The 19,745-nt window shown below is 41.3% G+C and overlaps 1 protein-coding gene across 1 annotated transcript; it reads right to left on the reverse strand.

Moving 5' to 3' along the window:
- Positions 1 to 1,382: 1,382 nt before the first annotated feature.
- Positions 1,383 to 18,435, reverse strand: s1pr2 (sphingosine-1-phosphate receptor 2). The gene is made up of 2 exons (XM_004552135.6): positions 17,862 to 18,435; positions 1,383 to 4,425 (listed from the first exon to the last, which is right to left on the reverse strand). The coding sequence occupies exon 2, from the start codon at positions 4,304 to 4,306 to the stop codon at positions 3,185 to 3,187; it is 1,122 nt and encodes a 373-aa protein (XP_004552192.1). The 5' UTR covers positions 4,307 to 4,425; positions 17,862 to 18,435; the 3' UTR covers positions 1,383 to 3,184.
- Between the last annotated feature and the right edge of the window lie 1,310 nt (positions 18,436 to 19,745).

Raw genomic sequence — 19,745 nt, forward strand, 5'->3', positions numbered from 1 at the left:
AAAGAAATAATTTATCTAGAAATGCACAATTAAACCGATCCACCCTTACTGTTTGATAGATGTCGAAGTGGTCTGACCAGGCGGAAGTTGTTGTTTACTAATGAGCTATCGCAGCAAGACATCTTCATCTGTTGTATTACTACTACTTAAAAAAGTACAATTAAAAAAACATTGACTGGATGGCATCGTAAATGTGATACACAATGTAGCTGTTGTATTATTGTAGGGTAACAATAGTTGATTATCCACTGTGGATCACTTCCAGTGCGACTGTACTATCCATGCCTCAGGTCATGATTGCCTTAAGTTGTTTGTAGATATTTTGATTTGGGCGACTGCAATGTCATTATGAGCAAATAAATACGGAGACAAGGTCCTTCAACTATAACCAGCTACGTGCCTATTCCACCACAAGGTGGCAGTGTGTCATCGGTAGAGGATTAATCTCAGGCGGTCAATTTGTTCTTGTACAGTATTTACACATGGAAACCCACCATGTCCGCTTTTACCACCAGCTTTTATTGACACTTGTTTATTCTGTTATTATATTAATTGGTCAGTGTTTAGCTGTGTGTACAGTCACTGCACAGTTGAATAATGTTTAGAAATAGGCGGGGTTTTTGTTCTTTTCCTTTAGTCTAAATTGTAAAGTACTTCAAATTTCGTGCTGTTCTACAGCAATGAGCTTACATGGGCTGTGCTTTATGTGTACACAACTTCACATACAGGTTTCTGAATCTGATGTAATATCCTGCAGCGCTATGGAAAGACTTGGCAGACATCCCAGCAGCACAGCCTCCTGGGGCTGATTCAGCCAGCGTTCCCACCCAGGAATCCTGGATGTCTGACAGGAAACAGGCCCAAATCTCCCAAGGCCTCTATAAGTCAGCCTCCCCCCTCACCCCAAGCATCCCTCTTACCCAGAAAAACCTCTCCCGGGGCTTTTTCTTTATGCTTCTCTCAGACAAGCACTTACAAACAGGCCATCTTCTCCACCACACCCCACTTTAAGCCCCCGCACTCTGTCCTCTGCCCAGCTTCCCATCCTTTTCAGGTCTACCTTTAGCCTTAAAGCAAAGCTATATTTTCATCAGGTAAGATAGCCATGATTAATCACAAAGCAGTATTTGCACAAACAATCACAGGCTTTCATGTTGAGGCTAGTGTTTTTCTGACCTTGTCAGAGCATGTTTGGATTTAATGCTGCATTTTAATTCCTTCTAAGATGGATTCACAATAAAAAAAAAAGAGGCAACTCAGGACATGCAGAAAAGTTGCAGCTGCCACACTGGTTGAGTAAAGCTAAAAATCACACGCACACTTTTTTTTCAGTATTTCATTTATTTTTATAAAACTGGAATTAACAAAAAGGCATGTACCTATTAGTGTTTCAGATTGTACCAGTTTAATACAGGAAGCGTGCTACTGGACACACACAACTATTGCACACAAGACATTGCATAAAAAAAGTCATACATACTGTACAAAGACACATACATACAAAACATACACAGTTATTTATATATATATATATATATATATATATATATATATATATATATATATATATATATATAACATAAAAGTTGGCAAACTCATAGGTACACCGATTTAAAAAAAAAAAAAAAATGGGGGAAAGGAAACATCACGGAAGCTGCCAAAGTGCGTGTCCATCTAAATTTAGAAGTCAATATAAAAAATAAAATAAAAAATAAAAACACTGACAGGGAGAAGAGTTTTAATTGTGTGTCCATGAGAAGAAGGTTACAGTAAGCCTAAACAACAGGAACCGGACACTGAAAAAATAGAACTTCCTATGGCTGAGGGAAGTTGCGTGTTGTAGGATGTCAGGGAACGAGGATGAAGCTGACCTCCCAGGAGGGCAGATACCTCTCGTGCGTCTGAAACCGGATCTTCTGCTATTTTGTAGACAAGGTGAGGGGTCTTGAGAAACATGAGACGGGTTTGGATCTTTATTTGCACACGGCTTATGGTTTGCAAATTAAACCAAGATGTTCACAACAAATTCTTGTTCATGGTGCTGTTTGAAAATTCACAGTAAGAGTGATCTACCCTGTTTATCCCACTCTCTGTTTGTCAATGACTTTGTAATTCCAAATGATGGTTAATAATACTGTCGACAATGGGGTACATGCCCCGAACACTTCATACATACATTCAGCCTTTTGCCCCCATGAGGAAGGCACAAACAGAGGCAGCACATTGATTCTATGTTACTACAACACTGCAAGGGCATCTGTTCTTTTAGTTAAAGCTTCTAAACAGCTGTTATTGAGTCAAATTTGCCATCTGTGCCTACTCCCTTAAGGAAATGTGCATTCTGATTAGGCCTTCCTCAACGGAAACTGTTTAGATACAAAAGACAACAGTAAAAGCAAGAGGGGCAGATTAAGAGGACAAATGAGGGGAGGGGTGTTAGTGATGGAAGCCGTATCTGGAGTATATCATACATGTTAGCTCTTACAGTCTGAGTTTCATGCATTAAATGTGAGCAGATTACACAAGTTTGTTGTAGTTTATCAAAAGGTACGGTTATATAGGGACTATATAGTCCTGGTTTTGTCAAAGGACTACTTAGTAATTTTGTTTCAGTTGACCACTGCCACTGACTCTGTAAATAATGAGTGATGCAACTTTAAGCTTAATGCATACATATTTCAGTGAGGAAGAGTAATGTGGTTTAATCTTACACAGGGCAGAAATCTCTACAGTAAACTACAAAGTGCAATTTTGCAAGCTTTGCATTGACACAGTTCTTGAAAGTCCCAAACAGCTATTACATAACTATGATATTATGCACATTATTTTTGGCTTTTAAAAGGGTTTAACACATTTAAAAGATGAACATGATCATAGGTATATAAGTGAAAATGGTTTGCTCCACAATCGAGAAAAGTACCCATGAGAACGTTATAGTTTCTCATTTACTACGTTGGTTTCCTCTTGCATTTTTACACCAGCTGCATGGGTGATTTTAATTGCATACCGATTATAAATTCACACAGTATCAATTGTAATGAGAGATTTAAGTCTGTGTCTCAAAGACAGCTTTGTCCCAGCCTCACCCACTTGTCTTAGATCCAGGACGTGCTAGCTTGTTTCTTTTTCTCACACTAATACACATGATATCCTTGGACCCTATCAAACACCCTATCAAACCCTATCAAACACAGGTGGTGCATTCTTTCATAATAGGCATTTTCTGGTGTTCAAGTTTGTTGGTGCAGTGTTCCAGAGAGCTGGAACTCTTTAGAGGAACCAGACAACGTTCAGAAGGCCGCCCACTTTGCAGCACGCCCCAGCAGCAAATCAAACGGAGGAACTCCCTTCTCATGTCCTTACTGCGCAGCGTGTAGATCACTGGGTTAAGCGCAGAATTCAGAGTGGCAATGCAAAAAAAGGTGCTTGATTTGGAGAGGATAGGGCAGGAATATATGCTGCAGGACGAATCCAGAAGGAGAATTGTAAAAGCGGGCAGCCAGCAGACAATGAAGACTCCCACCACTATTGTGACCGTTTTCAAAAGGGAATAAGCTTGTGAGTTGGTTGCTTCCTGGTGGCTGGAGCGTACAATCAAATAGATTTTCACATAGAGGATGACAATAGAGAGTAGTAGGAGGCTGAAAACAGTGACGACAAACACAATGTATTTCTTAGAGTAAAGTGGCAAAACTGCCGAGCATTCAGGGAGGTTGTCGATGCAGTTCCAGCCGATGATGGGGAGTCCTCCAAGAAGGATGGAGGTAACCCAACAGGCTCCAATCAGCAGAAACATTCGGCATGTTTTGTTGGAGCCGTATACCTTTACCTTGGTGATAGCGATATAGCGCTCTATAGCTATTGCCAACAGGCTGAAGACTGAAGCTGCCAGAGCAATGAACACTGTGCCTTCCCTGATGAACCACTGTATTGGGAACAGCTCAAATGTATTTGCCCCTGATAGAAAAATGTTGGCTATATATGCTGAGCCTGCAAGCAGGTCAGAGAATGCCAGGTTACCAATGAAGAAAAACATAGCCGAATGGAACTTCTTGTTGCGGCAGACGGCAGTCAGGACCATCAGATTCTCAAGGATGATGAATGTGCAAAGGATGACGATCAATATTTCGAGACTGGAGGGATGTTCTTTTTTTTTTTTCTCAATTTCTTCCTTCATTTCATCCGTGGTCATGTTTTTAGCATAGGTGTAGTATAAGCGAATCACAGTCTTATTGTAGTACTGGGAATATTTGCTCCCCATGGTGACAGGGTGGCAATGCACAACGGCTTTACGACAAAGATTCATTCACACAGTGTTGTTCAGAGCGTCTATGCCAGTAGTTTCTGCCTTTGAGTAAAGGACAGGAAGGATGCTGGGAGGGAGACTGTCCTACAGTCACGTCTCAGAAGCTCTATGTGGGTCACCTGTAAACACAAAGAAAGAGAGAAGGCCAGGATTACTAACAAAGGAAATGTTGTTGCATCGATGTAATAAACTGTGACAAAGAAAATATATATTTTTAGCAAAGCCACGTGCTCAGCAAAGTCAAAACCTAAAGCAAAACAGAGTATCCAGGAAACATGTTAAGTACAGCGGAAACTAGAAAATTCTTACTTATTCTGACTGTAATAACCCAGGAACAGTAGGATGGCGATAAACAAGAGCTTCAAAAATAAAACCTTTTATTGTCAGAAATCCTTGAGTTGCTTTACAGCAAAACAGATGAAAAATAAAGAATTGGGTGCTACATTTAAACCACAAAGGCAAACCTTGCAGTTTGCAAGGAAAAGAAGTCAACCGCAGAAAGACTTTGCACCTAACCTAAAGAAGAAAAAAAAAGTACTTTAGTTATTAACCTCCACAAGCAGAGATCACCTTCAGGTGAAAGAATAAATGCTTTGTTAGGGCTGGTGCTTAGACAAAGGACTGCACTCCCAGTCTGAAGGGGACATTCCACTAACCCTGTCCAAGCACTCGGCTGTCAACACACGGCATTGTTGTGGGGAGCAGACCATTCCACTCCAGTGAGTTACCTCTTGAAACTTCAGCATAGCATGCGGATCAGCCAGAGCTCTTCATCCTGACAAGCACCAGCCACCCACTTCCAACCAAAAGTTTTGCAGCTAATCAAATAGATACCAGAAAGTTAAAAGTTGGGGCTTTCCTAAGATTTGAAAAACAAGATGTTTTATCTCTACACCACACTTTTACATAATGATTTCTGAATATCATTAGTTTTATGAAAACTGCTGTGGAAAAATTTAACTAATAGGAAAGTTTTATCATGACATGCCAAAAAACAAGTCCCAGTGTGAACCGCTAAAATGGATTCAAATTTCGTTTTTTATGCAACAACAAAAAAAAATGGGCCCCAGCTACAGGATCTAAAATAAAGGAAGGTTGGAAGCTCTGGAAATCTAATTAGAAGTGGAGCCGGTGTTTTAAACCTGTCAAAAGAAATATGATCTCTCTGCAGACTAGCTTTCAGAGTAATTCAACACTGATGCGTCCTTGTCTTTGCTAGGGAAAGGGAAGAACTGAGGTAAGTGTTGGCTAAAGAAGAAATGAGTGGAAACTGGGCCTGGATCTCTTCTCTGTTCTAATAGGCTTTGAATCTAAACCTGAGAGCCTAAAAGATAAAGAAGGAACAAGACAAAGCCAGACAGAGAGAGCATGGATGTGGAACGGCATCTGGACACAAAGGCAGGAATCTGAGACATCGCTGTGACGTGCACATACATACACAAACCCATCAATGCATTGCATTGCATTGTAACACACTCGGCTAAATGTGACAGTAGTGTTGCAAAGCATCCTCCTTGCATTCAGACAGGTTCAGCGCACAGCTGCTATAGGCTGCCAGTAATAACCAACACACCGTTTCCTTAAGCAGGAACAAAGAACAATAGTCTCCTTCAGTGTGGATAGCATTGGCCTTCAGCCTTAATAAAGGGACAGCATGCTTCCATTTGGCTACAGCAACTGTATCATAGCAGAAATTTACAGCCAAGCACTCCCTTATCCAACTGCTATCAGAAAAGCCGGGCTCCTCCCCATCCCTTTTAGCTCCAGTAATAGACACAAATAGGAGTGTTTGAGCTTAAGCACATGTGGCATCTGCACTCGGGTAATTATATTAGGTTGTATTATTGCAGCCTATAATGAATTAACTCATGAAAAAGAACCTCTGTGTCTCTGCAGTCTCCTGTCTACTAATGGAGAAAAAAAAAAAATTGGGCTGGCTTTGTTTCACCTTGACTTTTTTCTCTCAGCTCTGTCATTTTTTTTTCCTTTCGGTACGGCACTCTTTTTATCTGTTGTGTAGACAGCTCAAGGTCCGCCTGTCACCAAGGAGTTTTTGGCAACTGTCATCAAGGGATTTCACTTCATGTGGGAAAACTTGACGGGCTGGTTTGCCGAGTGCACCGTCTAAATGTGTTAAACCCTGCCCTGTCGCTCTACCTGCAATACAGTATATCACTCAGATGTTTCTACATTGGCTGATCAACACCTGAACCCCCGCCTTCCTGCCCCTTTGTTGAAGCATTTGACCCAGACAGCACTGTCACACTTCCACAATAAGGGTGACAATGCTAAAAAGTGTTGTCATACCATGACTACCAATGTGTCAATTCTTTTAGACTAGATGTGAACACTTGAAATAATAATCACAAGTAATGTCATAAGAGTAATATAAAACTAAAACCACTCTAGTCATTTTATTAACTGGCTAATATCAGATTTAAATTCCCCAACTCCCTGAAAAATCTTAATTTTCGATTAATTACAGGAAGAGTAGAAACGTTGGCTTATATTTAAATATATTTCTATATATTTCTATATTTGACATATAAACCACATTTCTGCTTATGTGCACGTTTCTGCACTTAAATGCATCGGTGCAATAAAATACATTACAAACCTGCACCTAAACATAATGCATGCACTTTTAGCTTTCACATGCAGAAGTGCCACTTAAATTGATTCAAGGTGCTTGCTGCTACTACTGCACATTCACCCAATGTGTGTGTATATATATATATATATATATATATATATATATATATATATATATATATATATATATATATATATTTATTAGGGCTGCCACAAACGATTATTTTGATAGTCGACTAGTCACTGATTATTTTTGCGATTAGTCGACTAATCAGATCCATTGGACGTAAAACGTACAGCTTATTGCACCAGCAGCATCTGCTCTTATATAACTAGCATTAGCTTACAGCTTTAAGTGTTTAAGGTATGTGCTAACTAAAAATAAAGAAAAGATGATAGTTTATTAAATTTTAATGAAATTTGCAGATTGTTTCGGTGAAGTTTAATAAACTCCTTGCTATCTAAAATATAACAGGACACCGGAGTAAATTCTGGAGCATCTCACACTTCTGATAATCAGCTGTCTGCTTGACATTTATTCAGCTGTGTAAAAACTATAACTTTAATCTCAGCCAAACCGATTTACTCAGGAACAAATAAAATACTAAAAAAGCCAAACAATAACATTTTTAAGTTATCTAAGTGACTCATATATCATGTTTAACCTGAGTAGCGAAAGACGGCGGTGGGTTTGAAAACGATTTGCCGGGAGTCCGGTGTTCTCACAGCTCTAGTGACCTTGCCCCCGGCTAGCTATCGAGCTAGTGGGTAACAGACGTCTCCGAAAACGTCGGAGCGCTTTTGAAAATATGTGGTGTCTTGATAAACTGAGCAGATATTTGAGGTTTCCACAGCTACATTCTCACCTAAAAATATGTTAAACGTGTATTTTGTGACCCAGAAAGAATAATAAGAGTAACATTAAAACTAACTAGCTGCCGCCATTGTTGGAAACTGAGCAGGGCCGCGCTATGAATTCTGGGACACAGCTTCTTCTTCGGGGTTTAACGGCAGCTGGCATCGTTGTACATGCAGTGCTGCCATCTTCTGTTTCAGTCCGTTATTACACTCTTAAATGCTGCTACTCATTCCTGCGTCTTTTGGGATCTTACAAAGCTTCAAACGACGCGTTGACTATTAAATCAGTCGTCGACGATTTTGATAGTCGACGTAATCGTGACTAGTCGACTAATCGTGGCAGCCCTAATATATATATATATATATATATATATATATATATATATATATATATATATATATATATATATATATATATATATATATATATATATATATATATATAAAAAAAAAATGTTCTTCCTCTACACCCCCCCCCCCCCCCCCCCCCAATTTTTTTGCACATGTCGAGGAGCGTGTCAGGCTACATTTCACTGTGTGTTATACTTGTATAACTATGCATGTGACAAATAAAGAACCTTGAACCTGCACCTTGAAGGTGGAAACCTACTCTCAACTTTTCTCTGACGCCCCCTCAAGTCATTATAGATTAAAAATTTAATCTGAGGTTGCTTCCAACACATGTACAGCGCATGCAGGTTTTTGAATCAGGTATTTGATGTTTTTCCATCGGAATGACGACAATTTAGTTTTGTTTTTCACAAAGGTGGAGGTGGAGGTGTAGCATGGGTTACCGAAAGACAACATGACATCCTGTCTGGATTTTACAGCAAAGGCCCAACAAGGTGCAAGAGCAGGTGATGAAACAAACGCTGGCAGAGAAGCAACACGTGAATTAAAGACAAAGGAAGCCAAACAAGAGACAGATACCTGTGGCAGGATATCCTATCAGAGAGCTTTGAGATCTGTATCATAATAAATTTCTCATAAATGATGCAAAGGTTCTCACGTAATGCGCCTTTCTCTGCTTTACAGTGTTTGTGATACTTCACAGCTATGTATAGTTTTCACACCACACATGCAAGAAAATGTATGCAGCTGCATTTGACACCGAATTTTTTAAAAAACTTTATTTAGTGTTGCAGGGATATGCGATGCATCATGATAGCAGAAGGCAAGCTACTTTTGAGTGAACATGAACAGAAAAAAAAGGTTCCGATTTTACCATGTAAGCCTTAATTTTTCACACTTATGAGCATTTTTCGCTTAATAGTGTCTGAAAGATGAGAATTATTATCTTACTTTCATTTTACAGCTTAAATTACAAAATAAGTCCAACAGACCTGTATAAATCTTGGGCCATAAAGGGTTTTAAACATGCAAAGATTGCTGGAGATAGAGCCTGACGGTTGCTCTTGGAAGCAGACTCTTGCTCTCTTTGGATTTTAACAAGAGAAAGAGCTTTGTCTTCATCGTGGCACTGACGGTTGAACAAAAGCTTCAGGTGTTTTTCATTAGAAACACACAAGTCCCAGTTTGCACCAGAAAACAAACAAAGCCTCACTTCCTTGTTAAACCTTCTGCTACCTGGCTCCATTTTCACCAGGGGGAAAGCATTTGAAACTCACAGTGATGCTAAACCTCAACAACACAAAAAGATTTCGTTAAAGACCATTTCAGACAACAACAACCATGAACCGTGATTTGAGAAAGTTTATATTTGACTTTTATCTTGGCTGCATTCAAATATGTTTACTGTTTACTTCAAATAATCCTTCAGCGCACTTCACGGTTGAACTGTTTGTGGTCGGAGACATCCTGTGACACTTCTTTCTCCATCTGCCTTTCGCACTCCCTGCGAGCAAGTTACCGTAGTGGAAACATATACTCAGACCAGCCTCTGCTGTTCAAAAAAAACTGTATGAAAAAGTTAATGTGTGGATTCTCAAATGTAATCTCTCTTATATGCAATGTGATCTATCTCAAAGTATGCTATCACGGGTGCACAGGAAGCCTCTGGTGCCATTTTTTTTTTTCTTTCCTGTTCAGTTTCTTGTGTGTTAATTATCAGTGTTAATCTAAAATGTGAGTATGATTTGCTGTAAATTTTAGCCAGAGTGACTTACATCTTGCTTCCTTACTTTCCCACATGCACATTCTACTCTACTGTAAATGAAGATCACCACGTTAAAGTAACAAAGACCTTTGTATATGTGTTTTGTTTGGTTTTTTATTTCGACTGAACTAAAAGCAAAAGCTGTGAACATCCCGCGGAGGTGTGAGCAGAGATTCTTAGAGGGAAAATTCCACATGCAACGCACAGCAAATATCAAAGTTTCCCCCAATGTCAAGTGCTAACATGCCAGACATGGGGGGGAAAAAAACACCTAGCTCCACCACAAGGTTTCACCACTGCTACCACAGATGCTGAAAGGAAGTGACTAAACCATGCTTACAGAGTTCTGTTTTTTTTTTCTACACTTTTAACTTTCTTAAATTTGATCAGTGATGACATAGGAGCCTTCCTCTTTACACTGACAGGTCAAAACACAAGCCATTTGCACACAGGAGCCCACCAAGACCCCACACCCACCCTTGCATCAAGCCCGCAGAAAAAAGAAAAACACAGGATGGACTGTGTCTGCTGGCAGATGGTTCCAGTCCCTCTTTACCAATCAATCAATCATTCACCGCCAGGCCTCCATGAGGAAAATCATTTTATATCAGCACAGCGATGCTATTGATTGTCTGCTGGCAATTACCAGGAAAAGGCAATTATCCCAGTTTCATGGTTTAACGGGAAAGAGGAGGATGCATGGTGTTGCTGTCACATGACTGTCCCAGACTTTAAACGACATTAGGGACAGATTCGCTTATTTGAAGTTTAAAGAAAAACAAAAAAGAACAAGAAAAAAAACTGCTTGAACTTATTTTCCCCTCTCTTTCATGCCCAGCTGCACACAAATTCAGCAACAAGACGGATGCAAAAAAAGCTGTGAAAATAAAGAAGTAACCAATTTAAAAATAAATTGGTTTAGGGTCAGTTGAGCGTAAACAACCTCAATTTCCTGTCACGAGAGAGGCCTCTTACTCGTGGTGTGCTGACCTCAAAGGGAAACATGTTACGTGTTACAAATTCACCTGTGTGTTCAAGCAGAAAGATTGAATTAGTAGTTGAGGTGTTATGCACACTTTTTCATCTTTTGTCACTTTTGTTATTTCAGTCAAGTCACAAAGATAGGACAGTGTTTTTGACAGTTGTGACAGCTGATATTTTTGGAGAGCAGCAAAATTCACAGACCCTGACAGTCTGTCGATGATTTTACAAACTTACACATAAGCAGGACACATTGGGCCGAGGATAGACAAGTGGAAAAGTGGCAGATATATAGTCGCTTTTGGATCTGTTGTTTTCAAAAGACCAGCATATCACAACGGTGCTACGCATGAAAACTAAAGCAAGGGGAAATGCGAAAAATGAAGGCTTTTAGCAAGCCCAGTAACACGATCAAGAGGCACAACAGACTGGATGAATATGATAGTTGCTGCAACATGTTACTGTTTATGTGGAGGGGAACTGAACTGAGGAACAACAACGTTAACAGAACAAAAAAAAACAACAAAAAAAACATGGCGAGCAATAACCTAGCTTGCTAAACTATGTCACAGACATCTATATATTACATCCCCTTCTGTCATAAAAACACTAACAAAACACAGAAGTATTTAGCACACATTAGTATCGGTGTCACACCTGCATCATAGCATCAAACGAGAGACAAAACACACAGCAGTTCCGTTTTACTGAAAGGTGAAACAGTTCCTCCACTTGAGTTTTCACACTATGTTTTAGGTTTAATTTTAGCTCCAAATAGCAAATGTTTGTCTCTCTTTGTTTGCTACTACACCAACATTAATCACGTGCCACTAAAACCTCATATAAGCGCCTAGATATAGGAGAGCTCGTGTCCCCAATACACGAGATCTGGCATATAATTAGGGATTACCCTTTCGCTCGTCAAACAGTTTGACAGTTTGGGCACAGCCTCTTCTGGGGGTCGCAATCTGGCAAGACATCTCAGTGTGGAAAAAAAAAAGCATTTTTAGCTCACGTCTTATTGTGTCATTTTTCTGCTCCTTTCTGAAGTCACATCACAGTCTCTGCAGCTTGATAATGCTTTATATATCGTGGCTGTTTGTGTGCTTTAGGGTTCTTCGGGTACCAAGTGAACATAGCTGTAGACAAAGAGCTGCAGAAAGAAGGGCATCGTGCAGCCTCGGGAGCTATAACCATCACCCCCACTGCTGCTGTCCCCTCAGTGCTCCACTCTCTCTACTTGGGGGTGGGGGATCTCCAAAGTCGGCGCCTGAGAGGCAATTACTGTAATACGTTCACCCTCAGACCATCCCTGTCAACTTACGTCTCGTTTTCAAATTGTTCATGTTTTTATATTGCCCCATATTTGCATATTCTCCTTTCATGCGGCTCTCCGATTTGCAGAACCACATAATCCTTACTCTGACACCCCTCAACCCACCTCGTATTTTTTAAACTTCACCACAGAGATCAAAAGACGAGGCCACAAAGAGGTGATCAAATGCACATCAAGAGGGATTTATTTAGCCCACATCTGGAGCAAGCATGTTCTTAAAGCCCCCTATTAAAGACTTCATTACAGCACATAGTGCGCAATCAGTTCGACAGAACTGTGTAGCTCTGCACCAATAGACTACATTCTCAGGCAATACACAAATGAGTATAACGTTTTAATCTTTTCAGAAAAAAGCACTATTATTTTAAATTACTTAAATACACACTTAAAGATTATGATTTTCTGAAATACAAAATCTCAGGAAATTTTATAAGACACTTCTCAGAATTTACCCTTCAACATGTGATATGGTTAAACCACTTTTAAAATTGCAAAGCGCAGAATTTGTCAGCGTGCGTGTCTGAAGGTAAGGTAGTGTTAACCACATGGCGCCTTTCTTAGAGATGCTGAACATGTGTGCATCACATATGCGCTCTGCTTTTTTATCTCTGCACTTTGCACAGCTTTCTTTTTTTCTTTCTTTTGTGAGTGTCTCTGTGTGTCTTTGTGTGAGTGCGTGTCTGTGTACGGCGGCTTAAACCAGCAATGTACGTGCAGGCAATGCCATGCAATGCAGGCAGAGAAGTGAGGTCAGGATTGGTTGGCCTCTTGTGAGAAACCTCATGTGTGAGAGCGAAATTGAGTGACTTAAGTTTCAATCACCATGTGCCTCTAACACCATCCCATAGTTGGGTTTTTTTTTTGTTTGTTTGGTTTTTTTTACAATAAGGTGCCTCCTAATGAAAGGTTTTCAGCCCTCTTTAGTTATCTTTTGTCCCAGCTCACTGTTCCTATTATATCCTGTTTCTAGACTTTCAATTCCACCCCTTCTCATGTTCTCTTGGTAACTGCGCAGATGCTGTGAGAGAATTTGAGATTATTTAATGCATCCGGTGCTAGTGACCACGAGACATGACTGTGTATATCAATGCATGTGTTTGTGTTGATTGGTAGTGCAGAGGGTTCCGTGACTGCGACACTGTGACTGTTTGTTCCACAGATGCTGCAGTGATTTGCAGTGCACTGCACATCATAACAAACAGTCACGGTACACCAGACCATAATCAGTAACGCAAAAAAGGTTTACTGCACAATGAACCGCAACAATGTCTGCAGAGTCGAATGCAAAGAGCCACAAAGCCACCCCGACTGCTCCTGTCTAGTGTCCACTGATAAGTTGATAAATTGACAGTGGCTCTCCATCCCTCCCTATGATCGAGTGTAGGAAAACAACTCCAGACTCCTCTGGCAAACAGAGGTCCATTAACCATAGCTCTGTTTTATGGAGAAAAACACGGTTGCCTAGAGAGGGAACATTGTTGTGTCCACACAGCCCTAACTTGTATCCCAGTATTTTATACAGTTTAGGAATGATTGCATTGAATGGCAGCATTTATGTCTTTGAAATCTCCCCAGCATGAGTGCATCATATGTCAAAACGCGAAGAAATATACTTGTGAGCTGCAAATGTGTGCCACGGATGTCTAATGTTACACGGTTTCGGCAGTTTCGAAGGTCTGCTTTATATACTGTAGGCATTACATGAGTGCAAATAAATAAACTCAGCAGTTACTAATTTTTCTTTATATACTGCATTATATCCTGGCTCTGGTTAAAGTGGCTTACCACTACGTAATATGTAAACAGCAAACAGTGTAGCTGTTGTGGAACTCTTCGAATAGCAGAAGGCAACTACCGTACTTGACTTTCACTTAGACGAGGCACATTTAAATGAAAACGTCTGAGCAGTTATCATTTAAATAAACGGCATCCACTTCTGCCCCGTCTGTCTGTTCAATTGGAGCTGTCTGGCTTCCATCATGACCCAGCTTGTGTTTTGCTGTAGGTTAAGTCCATCATATCTTTCAGCTTGGAAAGACTTAAGCTGAAGCATTTACAGGATAAACAAACTGAATAGCTAGTTTCAATAAAAATGCCCTCACAGTTGGCCATTTTGTCTAACTTTTAAAGCCTGTGAGTGGATATAACAAAAACCTAGCAACCAAAGAAGCTCATTAGGACGAGAGAGAGCAAATTAACTCTCAGCTCCAAACAAAAGGAACAGCTTCAGGAGGCTTTCACTGGCTGAACAGGGCAATTGAAAACCCAAGAAAACTGTCTCCAGCTTCCTCCTGGGTCTGGGGAGGTGGGGTGTTGAAGTAATCCTGTCAAGTTGTCCAGCTGCACAAACAAAGCTGACCGGATAACAAAGACTTCCAAGAGAGAGGAAGAAAGAGGAGGAGGTGGTCTCCAAAACAACAGCATCTTCATATGTACCTGCCCCGAGATCGCGCAAGAGCGAGCCCTGAAAAGGATCAGAAATGAGAAAACCACGACATGACCACACTAATTAAGCCTGCCACGAGGACAGACTGTACGAGGCTGTTGCCTTTCAGTTCATAAATCACGCTGTCCAATCTAAAGACCGATCCAAAGCCACAGGAGTAACCAGAAACCCTGCATTCAATCCATTCGTCATTGTCTCTGAAAGACCCATGTTGCAAGTTTGTCCTGAAAACCTTTTTTTTTTTGCATTGCCACTTATTGGCAGCATCTGAGTATTGTCTCGTCCAAGCTTGAAACTGCAGGAGAATTGGAACAGACTTATCCACACCAGAAAGTGTCAGGAAATCCTGGCATGCTGCTACAAGCATCAGGGCCTGGTCATGGGGGGTCTCATAGTTTGTCCAAGTGGAAAAGGAATGTAAAGAGTCTTTAAAGCTAATGGTTTCTTTCGCTGATTGAAACAGCATTTTAAAATACTCACAGCTATTGTTTCCCCCAACAAAATAAAATCCATATTTGTAAATGTGTTTTTCATAAGAATAATTATTTTTAACTGGAGTGAGTAGGTGTCAGCAAAGAGCAAGCACATCATTTGTAGCTTAAAAAAAAAAAAAAGGCTAAAAGCAAAGCGCACCACATGTATTTCTCTGATCTGAGGCACTCCCAGCTTTGGCTGTGAATCATATAGCAACATGCTGTCAGCTGTGTGTTGTGACTTGCGCCTCGGCAGCTTGCGAACAGAAGTCGTTTATTTTGCTCCAGCTGCCACACCCAAGGAAAGTGTTTTTCACGAAAAAGGACTACCAGCATGAGCGCGTAGAAACCAGATGGCTATCCGCAGACCACTATTAATATCACAGAGAAATCCCAACAGAGGAGTATAAACACAGGCATTGTCCCTCGTTATCTGACATGGTTCCTATTCTTTTTAAATGTATGCATTGACCTCTGACTGCTTTTACTGAACCAGGTAAAAGACAGGGCGCCTCTGGCAGGTCATGCCTCTGATCTTTTAGTGTTGTTATGAGCCTGATCTGACTGAATAAAGCACAGACAACAAAAGGAAAGACAGCTTCCTCAAAGAAAAGCTTTCTTGCTGCTCCCTATTAGTGGACTGCTCCCAGGCCTTAACTGAAATCTGAGCATCCTTCAGGGATCAACGCCACCCACCCACCACCCATTCCCGACTTTATCCCCCTAGTGACCTGTTCCATTAAAAAAAAATCCCACAAATTGAGTTCCCACTGCTAAATTACCATTAATTTATTTATCCACCCATGCACTTATACATCTATTTATTTATTTACCCCATCTATCCGTCTTCATTTCTCACGCTATCCCCACTGAAACGGCTCCCATTACAGAGGGCCACTGAGCACAGTGGGCTGGGTCAGCATCGCACAGATCCTGAACTCATGAGGTAATGGGCTGCTGGTCTGTGTAAATGTCCCTACAGTTTAACATAAAACATTTAAGGTTCCTTTATATAGACTGTTAAGACTAATACTATGTGTGCTTCAACTCTGTGAAAGGCATTTAGCCAGTAATTTGATTGACCCTTTTGTTACTCCTGCCAAGGGATGGGGAAGGGGGTGGGTGAGCAAAGAAGCCCGGCACCAGTCAGGCCTGTGGCGGGTGTTGTTCACGTGCAATGAGCCATGTGGTCACATGGGACAAACACAGATGGATGGATGGTTGTGTCATGTCCTATCCAAGACATGCTGGGAAACACACCTGAGTCCACAGGTGGTCATGCATGCACCAAACAAACCAAGTCGGTCTTGCGCAACACCTGCATCAATGACCCTGTTGACAGCCTGTGCAACACTTGATAGGGTGACCCTATTGCTGCTGACTGTGTTTCCTTTTCACAACTATTCTCGATGTTATCACAGGAAGATGTGTACTTAATTTTAACCGGCTTCAAGCTATTCAACATTTTCAGACGCTGATTTCTCACGGCATTTCTTCAGCTGGTCCTCGAGATAATATGACCACAGACTTTTGTACTTTCAGACAGCCTCCTAATGAGCACCGCACCGTAGACCGACACACTGACCCAGACCAAGCACAGGACAGAGCATGATGGATGGAGGCTTTTATCTGAGCAATAAACATTATTTGCTCTAGCTTATCATCTTATCTCACTTTAACTTAAGCATTCTCCCAGGATGTCTACTGGACTGCTGACACCTATATCCTTCACTTAAGGATTTACTCATTTGGTCAGTATGAAACAGTATGTGCTGTGCAGTCAGTATGGAACAATATGTGCTGTGTAGTCAGCATGCTCTCAGCATGCGTGATAAGAAAACCTTCGTTAAATTCAAATCCGGATTTGCAAATTCAGGCCACTTACTTGCAGTTCAGCTGCATCGTATTATTAACGTGTATTCAAATTACATTTCCGTTTTAATTCTCACTCTAAACCACCCATAACAATGCACGAGATTCAGTTAAGGCCATGCTTGTTGAAGCTATGAGCTAGTTTTCACTGAAAAGTCTATCTCCCAAGCCCATAAGATTAACTCCGGTGCACATGGGGATAATGGGGGCTTTTGTCTTATTATTACATCCTTTCAATACAATGCCTTCTTTAGAGTGACGGATGAACAAGCCCCAACAACATCAGGGGTCACAGCGTGGAGGGGGTGCGGGGTTGAACGGGGGGGCACGGCAAGCTGGCTGTTTGGCTGAGCGCGGTTCCCCCTCAGCCTCGTACAGTACAGCTTCCATACATCAGAGTGCACATACACCCCCACCCGCCCACGTCCAGCTGCCTTGCACGTTAATATTTGACACGACAAATTGTTAATCGTTAAAGGGCGACGTCTAAGAAGCTGTCACGTTGAATCAAATTTAAAGAAGAAGAAAAAAAAACATCTCGCGCTGTGCTGTAACTGCTTTCTTGGGACACTTGTGAAAGTGCAGAAGTGACGTTTCTTAACTGCGGCCACGCAGCGAGCTGGCATAGGTACTCATGAGTCATTGTGGCATTTTGAAAAGTTTGCCGAGACTTTCCAAGCATTATTGACACGCTTCACTGCTCATGCAATGAGAGGGACCTCGTGGAGTTTAGATAAGTGTCTGTCTCTGATTTTCAAAGTCCGAGCATCTATAAATATCAGCCTGGTGGAGCGATACAATAGTGCGGATCCCCTTTGTTAGGCTGCTGAAGCACATGCTCTTACTTTTTGCTCTTATCTTTAAATGGTGGGATTACTTACCCCATGAGAGATAGTAGATAGCAGAGTAAAGAGACGCTCCGGCAGTTTGATATTTGTCTTCAGGTGTCCTCACGTATGCGTCAAAGTTCAGCGCCTTCCTCTGTTACTCCAGACCAACGGTGACAATCAAAACTTTGGTAGCGGACCACACGGCGTGCCTTCTCTAGACAGTGGCAAATCCATACCGGTTTGAGAGCCACCACGAAACTGTTCAAAAAGGCGCGATGATCCCCCCACCCCCCAAAAAAGGAGAAGTTATGAAAGTCAAACCAGACTTTTTATGTTAAAAAAGGTTTTAAAAAATGAAGAACTAGCAGTTTCTATTCTGTCGATCTAATCCAGTCGGCTGTCTGTCTGTCTGTCTGCTCTGTGAGAACAACACTGGGCTGTGGAGCGTCAGTGAGGCACTCACGCAATACGCGCTCACACACCCACACACGCGAGACGCGGCGTGGAGTGTATGGAAACGTCATATTCCCACGAAGAGCCGTGAGTCTCGCTTTTGAAATATAAAACTAAAACGAGGCAGTTCTGCGGCCAACAATTAATATGGAAAATGCCCTTTAAGCTGATTTCTGGACCTTTTCTTCACTTTGGAGCGCTCAAATAAAGTCCAGATGTTCCGCCTCCCCACTTCCTCTTTTCCTAACAGATCCCAACACTTTTCAACTGACAGAGGCCAAGTATTCCTGCACTGTGAAACAATAAATACCACCATTTGATCTGATTTACTGTGTCTTTAATATATTCTTGTTTTTTGTTTTTTTTCAGCTGACCTGTTCTCGTTGACTGTTTGTGGTGACTCATGGCTTTTATTTTTTCCATTTATCCCTCAGGTCTGGGCATATAGGTGCAATAAGATGGGTGAGGTGAAGGTAAGTCAGGACTTGTTAGTCAACAGGGCTGTGCCCACAGCTGGCAGGTGTTCGCCCCAGCGAAAAAGCCTCTTTCCAGCCGCAGGAAAGGTAATAATGTCTTCCCAGTCATTATGTTGAAAGCCAAAGTCGTCCCAAGTGGCCATGATGTCATGCGTCTGTGTAAAAGAAGAAGCTGCATTATGTTACTGCAGCAGTTAAACATCAAAAACTGGACTGGATTTTGTGGGATTGTGAGAGCAGCGTTTGGGATTGTTGAGACACCCTAAATAAATGTTTTGTTTGTTTGTTAAAAAAAAACAGATTATTTTTTATAATAGAGAAAAGAAAAATCTGAACGACAAGTGAAAGACTTTGGTTGAAACACAGTGAGTCACTTTCAGATACCTTTTCCTCTTAAAAATGGCAGGAAACAGGTGGCATTTGTTCATACTTTTGTGTACCAGAATGTGCTTAATGACATCAGAGAGCATTAAAATGAAAAATGACTACATTGCTCTTATGAAGCCCCCCAATAAGAGTGTATGAGACGTAGCGTGCAACAGCCGTCTCCAGATGAGTCTTTGCCTGTCTGTGTCTACAAGACAGTTTGAACAACCTTGACTCATGCTGCGTCTGCTGATGGTTTACTGGGGTTGAGAAAGATTGTGCAATTCTCTCCCAACACACACACGTCTATCATCCTTGCTGTTGATGGTGTGGGGAAATTACTTTCTCTAAAGAAAAAGAAGAACAACTTGTGACAAAAAACATCAACTTTGCAACACTTCTTTTAACGTTGACTAAATCTTCCAATCTGCAATCCCCAAGTGATGGGGTCAATGCGTAAACGGTCTAGTGGTGTATCTCAAATGCTTTTGTTCTCACGGTCCTTCTTCAGCTAGGTGTTTAATGGCTGTGTAGCAGACAGGCTTTATGGACTGGCTGCTCACTGTCAGAGGGTTTATGATTGGACACTGCTCCACTAAAACTGCCCCGCTGCGGTCTCTCTCTCTGAGCCTTTAGGGGA

Source organism: Maylandia zebra, linkage group LG4 (genome assembly GCF_041146795.1).
Source record: "Maylandia zebra isolate NMK-2024a linkage group LG4, Mzebra_GT3a, whole genome shotgun sequence".
Taxonomy (NCBI): domain Eukaryota; kingdom Metazoa; phylum Chordata; class Actinopteri; order Cichliformes; family Cichlidae; genus Maylandia; species Maylandia zebra.